Raw genomic sequence first — 16861 nt, 5'->3', positions numbered from 1 at the left:
TGCATTTTCAGGCGGGAACGTATCTCATTTTGTACGTGCAAATTGTAAAACTTTTATATTAAGCAAATACAGTTACGACATGACGCTAGTAGTCGATAATTTAAAACTGTAATTTTTTTTTCGTTTTTAACTGAAAATTGCACACGTTCTCGCTTCGTTATTGTATGTATTTTCATCGTGGAGAAGCATTTTTCATTCAACCAAAATAATAATTTTGGTGTCTAACGAAACAAGTTTTGATCGGTAAGGTAGGACGGTACGGTATCCCTTTAAATTTTTCCATCTTCCTTCTAGCAAGTAGAAAGCAACCTGAAGAGATGTCTAGAAAAATCCTATTAATTATAAATCAATTTTTTTTCAAAGGGACATAGTCGACATTTTTCCGTTCGTTTTTCTGCAGAACGAGTAATGATGGAATTGGAGCAAAGACTAATTAAAAGTCACTGTCACAATTAAGCGAAATCGCAATAAGCGACTGCTGAATAAAGAACTGCATCTACCGATTGGTCCTCCGAATTGTTTGTCAATGATTTGTACACGTGTTGCAAATTATAGATTTACTCCACTGCTCGTTTTTTTTTCTTTTTTTTTGCATCTTTCTCTTTCTTTCTCTCTCTCTCTCTCTCTCTCTCTCTCTTTCGCTATTCTCTCGCTGTGCACGCGTATGTACAACACATATTGTACAATGCAACGCGTACGATACACAATTAGCTCTGTTTTTTTTTTTTAAATATATATATATATATATATATGTATATATATTGTTTACATTTGTCGCTACGTCAAATTTTTTTCATTGCAAAGTATTTCCTGTGTTACATTCTCTCATTTTCTTTCGCTCGTTTTTCTTTTTCTCTCTTTTTCTCTCTCTCTCTTTCTCTCTCTTTCTCTCTCTCCCTCTCTCTCACACATTTCTTTTCACACTCTCACATACACACACTCTTTCTCTCGCGGAATCTGTGTCATTAACGGATTGTGCACATATACATGTAATTAACATATACGACGTAGCGGTCGTTGAAAACATCCATGATTGACTTCTGCTACAATTATACAGCTTATTTAGAATACAACTGTTTTGTTACAAATGATCAGCGTAATGCCTGTGATGTGAATTTTTCTTTTTCATGTGTGTATGTTACTCTTTTTCTTGGTGTGATATACATATGTGTGTTCGCGCGCGCGCGTATGTGTCTGTATTGGTAGATTATTGTTTTATCGTTAACGTAATTATAGTTAATATTAGGCGTATATAGTACAGTTTACACACCGTACAATACATACATACAGATACCCGCGACAACCGGAAGAACATTTCTGTCTATAAAAAGAAAAAAACAAATGAAAATTCTATATAATTTCGATTAGTTCGGATTTTAACGCTATAGACAAAAATTTATAACGGGAACGATTTGCAATTAATATCTCGGAATGATTGGCGGAAGATTCTTGCACCTCTATCTATAGCAAAGATACGAACTCGACGAAATTATGATTCTTTCAGTATATCCACCAATAGTCGCGTTTATGTTTTTTTCTAATCGCGCTAGTTGCTTCTCTCTCTCTCTTTCTTTCTCACTCTCTCTCTCTCTCTCTCTCTCTCTCTCTCTCTCTCATGCTCTCTGTTTTTCATTTTTATTAATCGCTCGATCGAAGACGCAGTTGCTTTTGCATTGCGGTCAATTAATTGCACTATGACAATTAATAATTAACCGCGTTAACCCTTTGAGTCAGGAATTTTTCCAATTCAAGTCAGTATTTTATAAAATTTGGTATATAAGGGTTTTTGGGGTCGCTGATTACGAAACCGTTGTCATATTTTCAAAATTCAAGATGACGGATCCAATATGGCAGACGAGATTTTCAAAATTTTACTTCCACCATATTGGATTTTTATATTAAATTTTGGAAATTAAATTTTTTTTCTTTTCATTCAGATTCTGCGATCTAAAAAAACCTTCAGAGAAAAAATTTAAAAAAGAATACAACTGTTACTTTCAATTTAGAACAAAAAATAATGTTTTTTATATATTTTTTATCAAAAAAAGGAAAATTTAACAAAAAAAACACGGTGGAAAATTGTAAAAAAATTCTGAAAAATACTTTAGAGTGTACTAAGATTATAAAAAAATTGCCGTATTTATTGTCATAATAGATTACTAGAAAATGCAGAATGCTAGAAAGTTGTATGGTTTCGAGGGGGCCATAAGATGCTACCATTGGTCTGATCTTGAAGAGTCATTTGAAGGTCACGTAAAGGTCACCTCAATTGTTTTAAATAACACCCTCTATTTTTTGTTACATATTCTTGTAGCTGACTTCGAGAGCTTTCCAAAATACTATGATAAAATGTTTTTTCTTTAAATACTTTTCGAATTATAAGGCTTCAAAGTTGCAATATTTTGACATACAAATACAAGATATCTGGTAAAATATTCATTTCTCGATTATCTTATCCTAATACTTTTATGCACAGAATAATAAGACGAATCAATTAGTGTAAAAAAAAAAATAGTTATCTTTAAGAAAACATCTGAATTTACAACTAGCAGTTACACATTTTTACTTTAACATAATTATGTGTTTTAATTACGCCAATTGATTTGTCTCGTTATACTGTGCATAAAAGTATTAGGGTAAGATAATCGAGAAATGAATATTTTACGAGATATCTTGTATTTTATGTCAAAATATTGCAACTTTGAAGCGTTATAACTCGAAAAGTGTTTAATGAAAAAACATTTTATCATAGTGTTTTGGAAAGCTCTCGAGATAAGCTGCAAGAATATGCAAAAATATATAGGGTGTTCCATTTAAGAAATTTAAAATGACCTTCACGTGATCTTCATGTGACTCTTCAAGGTCAAACTAATGGTACCATCTTATGTCCCCCTAGAAACGATACAACTTTTGTCTGAAACATTTTTTCGAATTTTCCATATTTTTCAAGATATTTCACTGGAGGAATTAAAATGGGACACCCTTTTTATGGTATTTTTGCAATTAACAATTAATGACTATTCATATTTTTTTTACACTTATTGATGATCTAGAGACTCTGTAGAAACAAAGAATCCGATATTTTTTGATAAAAAAGTAGTTAAAACAATAAAAAACTACGAAAAAAAAGGTGGGTCTCTGGGTGACCCGCTGTGACTTAAAGGGTTAATCCGGTGTCACGGGCCACGTAATTTCTGGCATGCGCTTCTCGCTAAATAAACGCGTTACACGTTACACCTTATTACAGATTCAGTGATACATAATAGATACCTTTTTGTTTTTATTATCTCACTTATGTACAGAGGGCAGCTTGCCTATAGTAGGTAGGTAGATAGTAGATGTTTAACGCCGGATGACGACTGAAGTAATTAGTTATAGTAGCGGGACGTCGATACTCCTCGATAATTGACGCCAGATCGATGCTCCTGGTTCCTCTCTTGATGTATTGCGGTATCGCCGAACACGGCCCTGTCATTATCTCGGTCTTGGTCGATACCGATATTAACATTCGCTAATGCTTTCTCCCTTAAATAATTTCGCGAAGAGTGCCATTCCGAGGTCGATACAATATATGAAGTCGCCGAGTGATAATTATTGATTACGTTACATTATAATGTAACCGCATTATCGCGAAAATTCGATTTAATATTTTACAGTTTTCACCGTAAAGGCTATATTTTCATTCGTACTTTAATCTGTCATTTTATTCGATGGGTACTTGAATAGATGATTGATTAAACGTAGCTATATATAAAGAGAACTATAGAAATGAAAATTTTCTTTTGCAATACAACTTTCTCTTCTCGCTTTATTATTGATAAATAGGATTATTTAATGTCAAAGAAATTACTTTAGTTGAAAAAAACGAAAAATAAAATATAGATAAATGCAAAACTTCTCTGGAACACATCAAAGTTTGACGTTATAATCAATTTGCGTAAATGACACCTTTAAAATGTTCGCGATGATGATACTTCAGTCGCAACGAAAAATACATTTAACATTCAAAGAGCTAGATTTTCAAATACTTGAACTTTTGTAAGCAAAAATAAATTGTGCATGTTTGATCGGCATCATTGTCATTATGATACTTTATCTAAATTATAGAGAGTTATACTCTTTGCGAATATATTGATCAGTGAATCATTGATTGTATATGAATCGAATATTTATCGGTTAAAAAAATATTTCAAGTGCTTAAAAAGGTTTGTAACGAGATATTTTATGTCTTTAGAAGACAGTGGTTTATAAACTTAAAAGATTCTTCTTCTTAAAAGCATATTACTTAAATTTTTGTTCAAGTATATATCGTTGAAAGATTTTTTAAATTTTATTTTATATGTTTAAATCATTTTTTTCTTTTATAGAGTACCCGATTATAGGATTGATCACGTGAAACTTATTCAATCGCTTTCACGCGAATTACGACAAATATTAATAATCCCTAAAGCAAGTGTTCGTTCTCACGCATCTTGTATCGTTCTTGTATTTAACCTTTCATCTTCTTAGTCCAATCAAGTTTAATCATTTTTCATTGAATTTTTATCGCCGCAATAAAACACAAATTGTTTTAAAATACAACTAATTATATTTCAAATTTATCTCACACAATATTTATAAATATTTTTTTAAATAATATCTTTTGAGACACAACTCTCTCGCACGATTGCAATTTTGAAGCAATATATGAAAAAACGAAATTTTGCGTATATTTTTGCACTATCTGCATTAGTTAGACAGAAGAAGTTAAAAGGCTAATCGATATTCTGAACTTGTGTTAATTTTTTTTTTTTTTGTTGAATGATTGACGCTTATTGTCAGACTTTCTTGGGCGCATTTTACTTAATGCACGGACTTGAGTCACTCCCTTCGGTTGTGCCTGTTACATATTTCTGCGTGAACTTATGTAATGCCAAACATCGAGTGAGCAACATCGTTCCCGCTATAACGCGATCGTCGTCATTAATTATTATCAACCGCGAAACAATACAATGTGTCTTCGTACTTTTGAATATCTTTTCCTCGCGCAATTTTCTATCTCTTTTTATCCTCGGTAACAGAAATCGAAACCTACATTATTTCGTTGAGTCCAGATTTCGATACCGCAGATACGCGAGGATGAATCTCGAGTGAAATACTCTAGTGTTTTAATTAATAATTAATAATTAATATATAAATAAAAGACACGTATTTCAGTTATGTATGTACATGTAACAATCTTACGGCACAAAATACAAGACGTAAAATTTAAGATTTTTAGTAAAATTTAATGTTTATACAGTTAACTTGTTAACTGTATAAACATTAAGGATGTTTAGTACCTATTTTTAAAAATATAGGAATTTAATAAAATTTGCACAGATTGTTCTGATACATGTTCAGAGACTTATAAAAAAACCTAGAGTTGATTCACTGAAGCAATCAAAAGTTATAAGGATTTTAATTTGCAATAAATTAACCCGTCGATATTATTATAATTATAATTATTTTGTGGATCTAATTATCTCTGATCGTAGGTGCTAAACATCCTTAACAGAGTTAACTCTATAAAAGGACTATGATGAAAGCAGATATTTTAAGTCTCACTTTTGTTGCTTTAATTATTATTTTTATCTGTATTATGATTAATCGCAAGTCAATTGAATCTTTTGCCTTCCTTTTTTTATTTAAAAGGAAGAGAAAGATGAATTGAATCTGAATAAAGTTTAAGAAATTTTTAATAATCTAAAAAGCAATTCCGCGAACCGATAGCATCGAGCCAACCATTGTAATTGATGTTACCGTTTATTCCTGATGAGAAAATGCAACGATCAGTGTGTCTGCGGCATGAAAATTTGAACTCGTCAAAGTCCATCCCTGATTCTTATCAAGCGGATGAACCGAAAGGAGGACCACGGCCAATCGGTCGTTGGCCAATTCGGTCGCATCTCGATGATCACAATGTATATATAATTACAGCGTATATTAGATTCATTTTACATATCATCTCGCGCCGAGAAAGGATGAAAGGAAATAGATGAGAACGAAAGACGGCCTCCGAAATAAATAACATAACGAAGGAACGACGAAGTAAGTAGACTAGTTAACTCGCCAGCGTCGCACACGACACCTCTTTTTTTTTTTTTTTTCTTTTCCTCTCTTTCTAACACACGCAACACACACGTGCAACACACACATACGACCTCTCTGGGTTTTTTTTCTCCCTTCTGCGTGTCGCCGCATTTTTTTTAGCAATTACAGTTTGCGTTTGCTGGATTGGTCGGCTGATCGGTAAGTCGTTGACCTTTGGTCTGGCCCATACCGCCCGCCATCAGGGTCGGATCATTGTCCAAAGATTCGCTCATCTTGTCGCATATTATATCCACCAGCGTCTCGAACACTGCCTGTTGAAACGAGAAAGAGAGAGAGAGAGAGAGAATCGATCATACGTGTGACCTCGTGACAGCGCCGGGATCGATATCCGCATATTCTCGCGGCACAATAAAGTAGAAGATTGTGTGTCAGAGATTCGTGAAATTACATCTTAAAAATTCTCGTAAAGGTCTCTGAATTATTCTCACTCGTGTAGAGGCAATGAAAACGTAAATTTTAAAAGAATCAAGTCATTTCTGATAAATAAAGATTTGGCATCAAAGTTGAAATATATTAACAAGTAATTTTTTTTTTTTTTGGAAAAAATGCTATTTTAACACAAATTTATTACAGACATTTAACTAAATTCGCTATTATATAGTTTTTATATTTTATCTTATGTAAAATATACATGTAAGCCAACAGAAACCGGAAAGAGAATTTACTTTTACAACGAAATTTGTATTTCGAAAATTTAATCTGACTTATTTTAAGGATGTTTAGTATCTATTTTTAAAAATATAGAAATTTAATAAAATTTGCACAGATTGTTCTGATACTTATGTTCAGAGACTTATAAAAAAAACCTAGAGTTGATTCAATGAAGCAATCAAAAGTTATAAGGATTTTAATTTTCAATGAATTTACCCGTCATTATTATTATAAATTATTTTGTGGATCTAATTATAAGTAAAAGTATTAATATAATTATTTATATAAATAAGTATAAATGTATTTATTTCTGTTTAGCCCTTAAATTTACACGATTACAGATTTTCTATCTTATAAAAAACCTGTGATCGTGTTGATTTAAGAGCTAAAATATATAGAAATAATAATAGGAACTTATTCAAAATTTACAAAAGTATAGTTTAAATATAGAGGAAATATTTGATCACATAATTTTAGTCAAGTACTGACTAGTTCAAAAGATATTGAATATAATTTTCTCAATTTCGTCCTATTTTCCGAGATGACATATTATTTATTGTGAAAACGTGGCAACATAGCATTCAGCTGAGCCTTCTTTTGACATTTTAAATTACCTATCTTTTCATCTGAAGGAAACATTACCATGTTGCCACATTTCTTTCTTCTCGGAGAAACGACAAATTATTAAATTTATCAAAGAAATAGTTAAAAATCTTCTATATTTTGTCATTATTCACTATTATAATTTTTATTCTGACATTTTAAATTACTCTGTACAAGTAAATTCTTTTATTTTTATAATTCAAATTTTGTGCTGTAATGTTGAAATCGAGGTATATCGTAAATCATCAATGGTAAAAGTTTCTCATTATAACTTAAGAAACACGAAAATTCTCTGAAAAAAAAGCAACAGAAGTTGGAAAATATATTTCTACACTCTAGCTATGAATAAATAATAAGATTTTAGGCAATCTTTATAATAATCATATATTAAGATATATGAGAAAAGTATATATTCGTGAATTTCGACTACTTTTTGCTCCGATCGTAGGTGCTAAACATCCTTAACAAATGTTTACACATGAGAGACATACGTACCTTAACATTGATATTCTCCTTGGCCGAGGTCTCGAAAAATCGTACCCCTAATTGTTCCGCCAACTGTTTACCTCTTTCGGAGCTGATCACCCTTTCTTCTTCCATGTCGCATTTGTTACCCACAAGGATTACTTGGGCGTTGTCCCACGAATAGTTCTTTATTTGCGTGATCCAATCCTGGACTGAATTAAAGGATTCCTCGTTTGTAATATCATACATTAAGATGAAACCCATCGCGCCTCTGTAATAGGCCGTTGTGATCGTTCTGTATCTTTCCTGACCCGCCGTGTCCTGTAAGGATAATCAATCAATGTACAAACAATCAATCAATCAATCAAATGGAGGAATTAACATCTCTATGTAATACAAGATAAATGAGCGTGCCAATCAAATCAATGATGCTTGTATTTAAACGTGATATTTGTAAAATAATACGCGGCGAAAGGATTACAAAAATATTAATTGAAACTAGAAGCAATACGTTCATAATACATGCAAATCACTATTTTCTTATGCGTATATGATGGTAAAAAATGTTACATAAGCTTTCATAATCACCCAATAATATAATGAACGAATAGAGATATACTGACCCAGATCTGTAACTTGACCCTCTTATCGTGTCTGAAGACGGTCTTCACCTTAAAGTCGATCCCTACGGTCGACACGAAAGCCGAGGTGAAGGAGTCGTCCGCGTAGCGAAAAAGGAAGGAAGTCTTTCCTACGGATGAGTTGCCGATTATCAACAGTTTGAACATGTAATCAAAGTTCTGATCCGCGGCATCTCTGCCATCCTGGCGCGCCATCTGCGAAAGAGTCGGCTTTAGAACATTTTTATTTATAAATAATTTAAATTTATAAACAAGAGTTTATCTGTAATATATATATTATTTTTTTTTAATTATTGTGTAATTAAATTAAATTAAATTAAAAAAAATTATACATAAAAGATTTTTATTAATTTCTCTGGGGCAGCAAGAGTCTTTAAAGGTCTTTAAAGAGAGATAGTAGATATAACGTGATATAATAGTATATGATTAATGATTGTAGAAAAATTTTTATATTTAAATATATATATCTTTTTTCAGATTTCGTGACACTCTTATTTACGTATCGATGATTCAAGGGAGAGGATTATGCGACAAGGCTTGTATATTTTGATTAACTTTGTACATGCCCGTGTCGTAAAATTACGTTCGTGATGGTCAAGAGAAGAAGCCGTTCGATGCAACAGATGAGTTTACGATGCATGATTCGTCACACAGTTTATCGGACCGCATAATCGCGTTCGAGAAAATATTGGATAAAAATATCGAAAAGTTAGAGGCCACAACATGTAAAGACCCCATACAAGAAAAGGTTAGTGCAGTTTTGCTTGATATTTTATTCGAGGATTTAATTTTGATTTAATAATTTAGCAGCATCAAAAGGTATTGTAAATTATACAATTTTCAGAAGAGAATTATTTGTATAACAGTTTCTACATGTGGAAAGCTAATTTGTCAATTATACAATATTAAATAGAAATATTAAATAGAAAGTAATAGACATATTATAGTCGGAATATATATTTTTCAAAATTTACAGTATTGCATAGTAATGCTACTAATAATAGTGTAATTCTTTTTTTCTCTTTCTGAAAATACAATATTTATTATTTACAATACAATACTTTAACGGTGCCGAATGATAAATTAACCCTTTGACATAAAATGATTATACATATATACCAAAAATAAATAATTTTAGGATATGTAAAACTTTCTGTTGCGGAGATCTAACATGTTGATAGATAAATAAAAATTAAATTTAAAGGATTAAGGAAAAGTTATATATTTTTGGACATCTTGTAGCCACCTTAGTTATCTGTCAACTTTGCTATCCCGTGTAACTCATTAGTCTTATAAATCTTTCAATTAAATTGCAAGCGGAAAATTCAATTAAATTCACTCGATCGTGGAAATTATAAATCGTCAATATTATCGCGCAATAGAGTCTTAATTAAAGTGAGTTCTCTATTGAATCTCTCTCGTGTGTTTTTTTTTTTTTTTTCTTTCGCTCAAAACGCAAAATAGATGCACGTCGAATCGATATTTCGATACCATATTATTCTTCTGTGAGGTAATCTCGACGATGGACAGCATCCGGGCCATCCGCGTACGTAGCTCGAAAACAGAGTCCTTAACTGGCATGGAGGATGCATTCTCGCACTTGCTCGACATTTTACACATAACATGTGTCACGTACGATGTGACACCCGATTGATCTTTCACGTCCTTCACTCTTCCTTTATTACGGCCTTCGATCACATTAACGGAAACGTTTCTCCCGAGTGATACTCTTGCTCTCTAGTGTCGTTTTATTAACTGCAATTTATTATGCATTTTATATCTTAACCCTTTGAGTCACAGCGGGTCATCCAGAGACCCACCTTTTTTTTCCTAGTTTTTTATTGTTTTAACTACTTTTTCATCAACAAATACCGGATTTTTTGTTTCTACAGAATCTCTAGAACATCAATAAGTGTAACAAAAATATGAACAGTCATTAATTGTTAATTGCAAAAATACCATATATAAACAAACAGTCAAAATTAGTACTTTTTTTTACGAAAAAATGCATTTTCTACTAATCTATTATGACAATAAATACGGCAATTTTTTTATAATCTTAGTACACTCTAAAGTATTTTTCAGAATTTTTTTACAATTTTCCACCGTATTGTTTTTGTTAAATCCTCCTTTTTTTGATAAAAAAATATATAAAAAACAATATTTTCTGTTCTAAATTAAAAATTAAAAGTAACAGTCGTATTCTTTTTTAAATTTTTTCTTTGAAGGTTTTTTTAGATCGCAGAATCTGAAACTAAAGGAAAAAAAATTTAATTTCCAAAATTTGATATAGGGATCCAATATGGCGGAAATAAAATTTCGTCTGCCATATTGGATCCGCCATCTTGAATTTTGAAAATCTGACAACGAATTCGTAATCAGCGATCCCAAAATCCCTTATATACTAAATTTTATAAAATATTGACGATTAGAAAGTTCGTGACTCAAAGGGTTAAGTCGTCTTTTATGCTCTCGTCTTATTGACACTCTAATTTATTTAACGTTTAATCAAACGCCTCTCACGTCAACTAAAACTCATCAGCTGCTTCGTTAATCACTTCTAGTCTTGGGTTATTAACCGTGTCATCAAGTGCGTGTAACAGCTTATTTCGACAGAATTATCAATTAACGATATCCGTACAACACTTTGATTAACTATAATTTTTTTTTTTCAAAAACCAGCCCATTCGAGGATTATCCAGCTGTTGTAATTGTTATCGATCATCCTCTTGACACGTTCACTGTTTGTTTCTCTTTGCGACACCGACGCGACATGCAACGTATCGTCTTTTTAATCATTCAAGCACGATTAATTAATTAATTAACGGAGGATAATTTTGCGGACGATTTTAAAGAAATTACTGAGAGACGCGCACGATGTTCGCATCTACGCGACAAATGGCACCGCGAAAATTATTCAGGTCACTTCGATGAACGTGGGGCCGACGACGTGGCCGCGTTTGCGGTTCTATTTTTCTTTCGATAGTACCATATATTTCTTCCACGCGTATGCGTTGATGACGATAATCAGACCTGCGATAGTCTGCGGTTCGCGCAGGTGCGTACTGTCGCTTTCATGTCTCCTGAATTTGTTCCTTCCATTCGTCTTTTCAGAATGTTTGCTTAATGAATAATTGAAATCTTATCTGTGACTTTTTATCGGTAAATACCTGTTCGCGGTTAGCTATCTTTCCTCACGCATTTTAAATACTCAATTGTTATATATAAATTTCTTGGCTTAAATTAAAATTTTTCTATTAAAATTATATTTATTCGAAATTGAATTAATAGTGTGAAATTTTATCGGCGATCTTTTGCATTCCGCTGGTTGCTTTAAAAAAAAAATATTTATTTTTCAAAACTTGCGTGCATAACTTAAGAATTGTTTAAAATTGTTATTAAAAGGAGAAGTCGATACTTTTACAAGAAGAAAAAAAAACTTTCAATGCTATCTACAATCTTTAATGTTAATAACAGTAATTACCAAACATATCGTTCTTTATAATTTGTTTTTTTTTTTCTTGACTCGGAAGTGACGCTAGATATAGGGGATATATATATATATATATATAATGTAAGAGAAGAAGTTTCGAAACTCATCGATTACCAGCTCGTCAAAAGTTACACGACTATACTCGTAGTGGGAAATAAATCGGTAGATCAAGAGTTATAAATATCCTGCGCGAATGTAAAACCGCGGGCGAACCGAGAAACTTTTAGATCCGGTAGCAGGTCCCTATCGATTTCACGCTCGATTCGTCGTACGAGTTATTTCAGAAGTAAAAGTCTACGATCTGTTTCGTCGACAAACTCATTTTTTAACGTGAAGTTTCATATGGAAAAACATGTAAGTAATATTCTTAAAGATAAAAATCTCTGGTCGATTTAGGAGACTACTTTTCTGAGCGGAAACTTTTCGCGGTTGAGACTATAAATCTTGGCCGAAAAATATCGAATTAAAATTGTTTCCTAGAATAAATTTTATAGAAGCGAGAAATTTTTCTAAATCCTTATAATTTAATATTTTACAATTTTCCGTTGAATTAACCCTTTGAGTCACGAATTTTTCTAATTGTCAGTATTTTATAAAATTTGGTATATAAGGGTCGCTGATTACGAATCCGTTGTCAGATTTTCAAAATTCAAGATGGCGGATCCAATATGGCAGACGATATTTTACTTCCGCTATATTGGATCCCTATATTAAATTTTGGAAATTACATTCTTTTTCCTTTAAATTCTGCGATTTAAAAAAACCTTCAGAGAAAAAATTTAAAAAAGAATACGACTGTTACTTTCAATTTAGAAGAGAAAATATTGTTTTTTATATATTTTTTATCAAAAAAGGAGGATTTAACAAAAACAACACGGTGGAAAATTCTAAAAAAATTCTGAAAAATATTTTAGAGGATACTAAGATTATAAAAAAATTGCCGTATTTATTGTCATAATAAATTAGTAGAAAGTGCATTTTTTCGTAAAAAAAAAGTACTAATTTTGACTGTTTGTTTATATATGGTATTTTTGCAATTAACAATTAATGACTGTTCATATTTTTTTTACACTTATTGATGTTCTAGAGACTCCGTAGAAACAAAAAATCCGGTATTTGTTGATAAAAAAATAGGTAAAACAATAAAAAACTAGGAAACAAAAGGTGGGTCTCTGGGTGACCCGCAGTGACTCAAAGGGCTAAATAATATGTAAAATTTTATATTTGCATTTGTGCGCGTGAAATTTAGCTTCTAGCTCTTTACTTTCGCTTACGTATGATTGAAACATTATTGGTGTCTCGACATTCCTGATTGAAAAAATCTGGATCAAGTGACACTTGCAGTTTTTCTCAGCTTATTTCGAATTTGTAGACCTTCTCGCGTTGTCTATGTATTGCTGTTTGGAAACGTTCCGAATACTTAAAGGGATCCGATCGAGACGATCGCGCAGGATATACTGCACATATGTATATAATTATTTTATGAGAAGCGCGCAATAAAAGGATAAAATCTCATCCGGAAGATTGCGTCACGCACTTATACACACATATGACACAGTGTACTACGATAGTTGAAGAAAAGTAGGGCAAGGTTTTCCGCGTGCGATAACGATATCAGTCGCCATATGTCATGTCAACGTTAACTACGGTCGGTTCTCGTAAAAAAAAAAAAAAAAAATGCAAGTACGTTAACACCGCACCACCTGCATCTATTGTTGCGCAGTGTCACGACGATGTTTCTGTGACGGATGATGATTGAGAGACGGGCGTTTTAACGGAGGTTAAGTAGATAGAAAATCGATGGCATGGCGACAGGACAAGTCCATTTCTTCTCAGCAACTGAAAATTCTCCCCTCGAAATTCTCAAGTTCATTATTAATGCAGAGACGTTACACATAATTGGTAGTATTATTCGATTTTTTGTTATTCCTTTAAACGTTAGTTATTTAAATTTATTTATTTATTTCATATTTTATTTAAGAAAAGCCGCATTGAAGTGTGTGTTTATATCTTCACAAACATCACGAGAATATTCGTCTCAAGTATTTCATGCATAATTTTTTTTTTTTTTTTTTTACATAATTTCATTACGTAAAATAAAACTCGACTTAATAAAATAATTTAAACGTATAATATTTGAAATAAATAAAAAATAAATTAATAAAATAAATAAATAATAAATAAAAAGAATTCGTCGTGGTATGAATATTCAACGTTAACTGATAATATTCGAAATTAAAATCTACGTGAAATGAAAGTAAAAAAAAAAAAAAAAAAAAGAATTTTAACACCTTGACAGGAGTTGCCTTTTCATCGAATCGCTGGAGCGTAATTAGTACGTCGACGGACTATAATCATCCGATCTGTATTCTCAATCACGTTCGCGATCCCCGTCGATCCCGTTGACGACGGCGACATTGGAGGAGCAAATATTTTCGGAGACACAAATCGATTGTTACACCCGTTGCCCACCCACGCTCGCGCTCTCCGTTACGTAGTTTCGATTTCAGTGCATCAGTAGAATGAACGGCGGCAAAAGATGGAGCCTCCGTTTACGTCAGAGGCGCGTCAGGATATCAAGTCTTTAAGACGGCACCCCGCTATATACTTTCATCGAAAACGAATAATTAAATCCCTTCAAGACATTACGCTTCGCGGCGGGTTCCTTTAGTCTGTAAAATATAATCGCGAATAATTATCAATTCTATCGATCTTCAATAAAGCAATAAAAGACAGGAATATGTGAACAATTGTAAAATTATACAAATAAGAGAGAGAGAGAGAGAGAGAGAGAGAGAGAGAGAGAAATGATGAAATTGAAATAATAATAAAGTAACTAAAATACAATTTAAAAAAAAAATAAAAAATATTTGTCGTGATATGATTAATTAATATTACTAATGTCATGTTATTTTATCAATAAAATTCTTTTAAGAATATTCACAAAACATGATAATTTATATCTAAATGTCTTGAAAGAATTTATGATATCGATTTTATTTATCCTAAATACACCGAAGAATTATTATTAGTAATTATCGTGCATGTGATTATGAAGGCACGATACTCAGCTGGGTGTTGTACGACAGGTAACTAACTTATCAGCATGCCCTCTTATCTCGGCTAAACCTTACTTTAATTTCGAGGAAAAAGTTGCATGAGAAAATTTATTCACGTTACGTGATTTCTTCGCGAAAAATCTTAACATCGCGAGAAGAAAAAAAAAAATATTGACGTGACATAAAAAAATTAGGTTTGTGGAAAATTGATTGAGAGAGAAGGGAGCGTGGTCACCTACGTCACGACGATTATACGGCGTCGCATGAAACGCAGAAAGTGAGCCTGAATGAATGAAAAGTCTGACAATCATGCCCGCAGGTTTTTTTTCTCACAACTGTGGTAGAAAGCGAGAAAGCGAGAATAAGTTTTTACTCTTGAGTTGGCATATTTTTTTCGAAGATTGCAAAAACTTGTACTACGTGACAAATGTGATTTAAAAAAAAGAGATATATTTAATAGGAATAAAAAAGAAGAGAAAGAAATTACGGTTATTTTTTGCATAACATTTTTTACCCTTTAACGTAAAATTAAAAAAGAGAGACAAAAGTAAAATACAAATATTTAAGAGTAGGGCAGAGAAGCAGGCAAGAACCAAAAGAGAAAGGGAGAGAGGGGGAGAGAGAGAGAGAGAGAGAGAGAGAGAGATAGTTGAAGAGAAATCAATAAGCAAGCTATCGCGACGAGTTTATTTTCTGGAAGAAAATCTCTCTCTCTCTCTCTCTCTCTCTCTCTCTTTCTCTGTTTCTCTCTCTTTCGCAAATTCTCACTTTCTCTCGTCGGCCGTCGAGTCAAATTGTCGCGGACTGTCAAAATGTCACCTGGAAGAGTCACTCCCTAGGGACGGAGAAGGAGGTTGTCTCCCTTCGCGGATGACGGATTGTTCTCTTTCTTTCTCTCCGATGACGGTCGATGGGAAATCCCGCGCCGATTCGTCGTCGTCGGCTGTCGATGCGACGTGAGATGCGACGACGGATGCACCACGCGCTGCGCTGCGCTCGGCTGCCGATCGATTAATATTTAACGCACACGGAAGGGCAGGGAGGGGGGGGAGTCGAGTACTGCGAACCGAGGGGTGAACGCAGACCGGGGACGTTTTCCCTTCTCGGATGTAACCGCGCTCTCTCGCGATCGCGGACCACGGTCAGCACACACGATGCACGCAGGGGGAGTGTTATTAGCTCTAGCAGCGATTACACGAGGAGACTGGTGGACTGCTCGAACTCGGCGAAGCGTCTCGCGCACGGTCACCGTAGACCGCCCGAGTTGGTTGTCTCTATATAGCTAAAGATATCGACCATTTCGAGGATGACGGGCGGGGGTCGTCGTCGACGACGATCCGGCGGGGGTAGTGGAATCCGCGTCTGCGCGCCGCCACAACCCCCGACTCACATCAATATAATCGTGAATAGAAAGCACACCGGGTTTGCCGGGGGAGAAAGAGAGGACACTTGTTGATCTCCGCGGGGATGTGGGCCGTAGATAACTCTCTCGTCGTACGACTTCCGTGACTTTCGATTCAGCGCCCTGAATCTTGATTCTGCGCGAGATTTAGATCGAGAAAGAGAGAGAAAGAGAGAAAAATCATCGCTATTTAAATATTTTCTCTCTCTCTCTCTCTCTCTCTCTTTTCTCAATACAAAATTTGTCTTTTTTTTTTAATACATATACAGGGTGTCCCATTTTAATTCCTCCAGTGAAATATCTCGAAAAATATGGAAAATTCGAAAAAATTTTTCAGACAAAAGTTGTATGGTTTCTAGGGGGACATAAGATGGTGCCGTTAGTTTGACCTTGAAGAGTCACATGAAGGTCACGT

The 16861-nt window shown here is 33.4% G+C and overlaps 1 protein-coding gene and 1 long non-coding RNA gene across 5 annotated transcripts in view; one reads left to right on the top strand and one right to left on the bottom strand.

Annotated features, from left to right (window-relative positions):
• Positions 1-9239, top strand: part of LOC140672888 (uncharacterized) — a 76513-nt gene extending 67274 nt beyond the window's left edge. The window contains exon 2 of the long non-coding RNA XR_012047972.1: positions 8970-9239. This is a non-coding gene — a long non-coding RNA (uncharacterized lncRNA). The remainder of the gene's footprint in view (positions 1-8969) is intronic.
• Positions 646-16324, bottom strand: Rab3 (RAS oncogene family member Rab3). 4 transcript variants are annotated; one of them, XM_072905350.1, is made up of 5 exons: positions 11016-11946; positions 9984-10247; positions 8475-8687; positions 7882-8172; positions 646-6383 (listed from the first exon to the last, which is right to left on the bottom strand). In XM_072905350.1, the coding sequence occupies exons 2-5, from the start codon at positions 10110-10112 to the stop codon at positions 6228-6230; spliced, it is 789 nt and encodes a 262-aa protein (XP_072761451.1). In that variant the 5' UTR covers positions 10113-10247; positions 11016-11946; the 3' UTR covers positions 646-6227. The 4 variants fall into 4 exon arrangements, with proteins under 4 accessions (XP_072761451.1, XP_072761454.1, XP_072761453.1 ...); XM_072905353.1 differs by lacking the exons at positions 9984-10247; positions 11016-11946 and adding an exon at positions 15813-16324; XM_072905352.1 differs by lacking the exons at positions 9984-10247; positions 11016-11946 and adding an exon at positions 15864-16324.
• Positions 16325-16861: the final 537 nt, after the last annotated feature.

Source organism: Anoplolepis gracilipes, chromosome 14 (genome assembly GCF_047496725.1).
Source record: "Anoplolepis gracilipes chromosome 14, ASM4749672v1, whole genome shotgun sequence".
Classification (NCBI taxonomy): Eukaryota; Metazoa; Arthropoda; class Insecta; order Hymenoptera; family Formicidae; genus Anoplolepis; species Anoplolepis gracilipes.
This window is presented reverse-complemented; position numbering and strand designations above follow the sequence as displayed.